A 2498-nucleotide genomic window follows, 5' to 3' on the forward strand; every position below is an offset into this window, starting at 1 on the left:
ACACTGAACCCCAAATTCTAAATTCATTAGTGATTTCCCAGTGAATATGTTTCTCCAAGTTCAGCCCCATAGCTAAAGGCTATACACAACTAAACTTAGTTTGTCTACGCTGTTTGCTGTCTGCTGAGGTTCCAACTAAACCCTAATATCCACTGATTAAAGAAGCTACCTATGTTTCTTATAACCCTTTTCAAATGCCATGCCTATGGATGGCCTAATTATATTATTTCATCTCTCCATTTTCGGTCAATACTCTTATTTCGTACATGCCCAAAATAGTCACTTCTTGCCCTTTTAACACAAACCATAATTAAGCCATTTCAGAAGCAACAACTTACAACTATAATGTTTTCTCAATTACTCATTGTCTCACATAATATCCCACATTTGGATACAGGAATCATCCTTAGATATCACTAAATTATATATAGAGTTTATAGACTTAAAATATTGTTTATAGACTTAAAATTTGTATAGATACATACAAAAGTATATTATATCAATTAATTTATCCATCTTCTTCTGATACCTGCGTTCAGATAGAGGCAAAGAATTTAACTTCCAACAATAGTATTATTCTCCACTCAGGTGAAAAAAAAATATATAAAAAATGACTTGGATATATAGCTTCCTTCATGATTTCCCATAAATTGTTTTCAGAAATTCTCTTTTCGTAATTTTTGTGAATAAATTTGTATTAGTGGCATTCTGGTGGCATGACTTTGAATCTGGGTCTGTCATTGCAGTAAGAGTAAAACATGAGTTTCCTCCTTGCCCAATCCATAGCTTCTACTTGCTGCTGTGATAGCTTAGTAAACTCTGGTCCATTGACTGGGTCTTGGGCAGAAGGGTTGACCTTAGAACATGCAGAAACTGGTGCTGTGGGATCAGATATGCAGCCACTCTGTTTTACTTGTGCAAATGAAGCAACAAATGGTGCATACTTGTAGTTAACTGGGTATTTGCCTCCATGAGTAGCCCATTCTGAACCATCCCATATTGTGGCATACACCGACATTGGTTTTGATGGATAAATAGAAGGATTTGTGTTGCTATGTATGAATTCCCTCACTGGAACATTGTCCACTAAGAACCTACAAAATCCGCAATTGGGTTATTGTGAGTATGTTGCTATTTAGGATACAATTTTTCATTATAGAAAAGGAAGATAAGAAATCAAAGACTAATCATGCAAAGTATTTCCATTGTGATATTCTTTCAATTCCAAGACTGAAACAAGACTTATCTAACTTACACTGTGTGATAACTGTTCCACAAGATGCTGTAAAGATGATACTGCTGTGTTGGGTCGAACCAGAAATAGAATTTCTCTTCTCTCCCTGTGCTGACACTTCCATTGGCATAGACATTCGTTTGAATAACCCAGTCATTTCTTTTATCATGACCCAAAATTTCAATGTCTATTTCATCATGGTTGTGAGGGAATTTATCTGCATTAGACAGCTGATGTTTTCTCGAGTTAATTTCTTGACGACATTCATTACCTCAATGGTACATATCAGTAAGAAAAATTCTCTCAATGAAGTAAGTGTCTGTGTTTGTACTGTGTGCTGTGCAACCATCCATGTATGATAACAGAAGAATCTTAAGCATAGAAGAAGTGAGCTTACATAAAAAGCAACAACAACTCCAGGTGACAAACCAGAGGGCAATTTGATTGCAGCACTGAAGAATCCATAGTAGTATCTTCTTTGTGACACCAAGCCGGAACCTATAGAATAATAGCCTTTGTTATGAAATGATTAAAACAAAACAAGGAACTTGTAAACTTTCAATAACTTGACTAAATGAAGAGGTTGTTCATATTAACCTGAGAGTTTGTCGAGAGCCAGTGTGGCCGTGGACCCATTGCTGAGAAACTGGACATTGGAGGCCCCAAAGGCCTTAGAAAAAGCTTGATCAATTGGGACAGTAGGAAAAGAATCCGTCAAGCGTGTGACAGTTGGAACTGTAAAAGGTCTGTTGTGTGAAGAAACCACAGTGGCTAAGCAAAGGATTAGTAGATATGAGAAGCCTAGCTTTTGTTGCCAAAGTGCCATGTTTTGTGGACATGTGAGGAGAAAACATGTCAGATTGATTGGGTATATATTGGGTGTGGTTTAATGAATGGGGCTCGTAGTTTTTGCTTAGTTGTTTTCTAGCTGGCCAGTGGCTAATTGCCTTTTTCCTTTAGTCATTTCACAGTATCTTTTCTGATAGGTGTCTTGGATCATAAAGGCAAAGATCCAAAGAGTCATGTGGGGGTGATTTGTTTAGGTTTGGCAGGGCTTGTGTTGTGGGGCTGGCCTAATATTGGCAGCATGAAATGGGAATGGAGTTTTAAGTTAATGTTTGATGGGGAACCTCACTCTTCCCTGCATGGCTGTAGCATCTGTTACATGTCTTATTCTTCTAAATTTGTATTTGTAGCTGTGATCCAATTGGGAGCAACTAATTCTCATAAAAACGCGTAAACTTTTATTGGATTTGTCTTCCAA

The 2498-nt window shown here is 37.2% G+C and overlaps 1 protein-coding gene across 1 annotated transcript; it reads right to left on the reverse strand.

The window, feature by feature from the left end:
* Window positions 1–392: 392 nt before the first annotated feature.
* LOC148206245 (putative xyloglucan endotransglucosylase/hydrolase protein 33) lies at window positions 393–2103 on the reverse strand. Its single transcript, XM_088104178.1, has 4 exons — window positions 1832–2103; window positions 1632–1732; window positions 1256–1464; window positions 393–1094 (listed from the first exon to the last, which is right to left on the reverse strand). The coding sequence occupies exons 1-4, from the start codon at window positions 2058–2060 to the stop codon at window positions 698–700; spliced, it is 936 nt and encodes a 311-aa protein (XP_087960304.1). The 5' UTR covers window positions 2061–2103; the 3' UTR covers window positions 393–697.
* Between the last annotated feature and the right edge of the window lie 395 nt (window positions 2104–2498).

Source organism: Vigna umbellata, chromosome 1 (assembly GCF_029865625.1).
Source record: "Vigna umbellata cultivar VRB3 chromosome 1, Vumbellata_1.0, whole genome shotgun sequence".
Classification (NCBI taxonomy): Eukaryota; Viridiplantae; Streptophyta; class Magnoliopsida; order Fabales; family Fabaceae; genus Vigna; species Vigna umbellata.

Coding starts and splice junctions, on each gene's coding strand:
- LOC148206245 (XM_088104178.1), bottom strand. CDS start 2,060: ATGGCACTTTGGCAACAAAAGCTAGGCTTCTCATATCTACTAATCCTT. Junction 1,733..1,831: donor GGCTCTCGACAAACTCTCAG/GTTAATATGAAC, acceptor ATTATTCTATAG/GTTCCGGCTTGGTGTCACAA. Junction 1,465..1,631: donor GAGTTGTTGTTGCTTTTTAT/GTAAGCTCACTT, acceptor AGAAAACATCAG/CTGTCTAATGCAGATAAATT.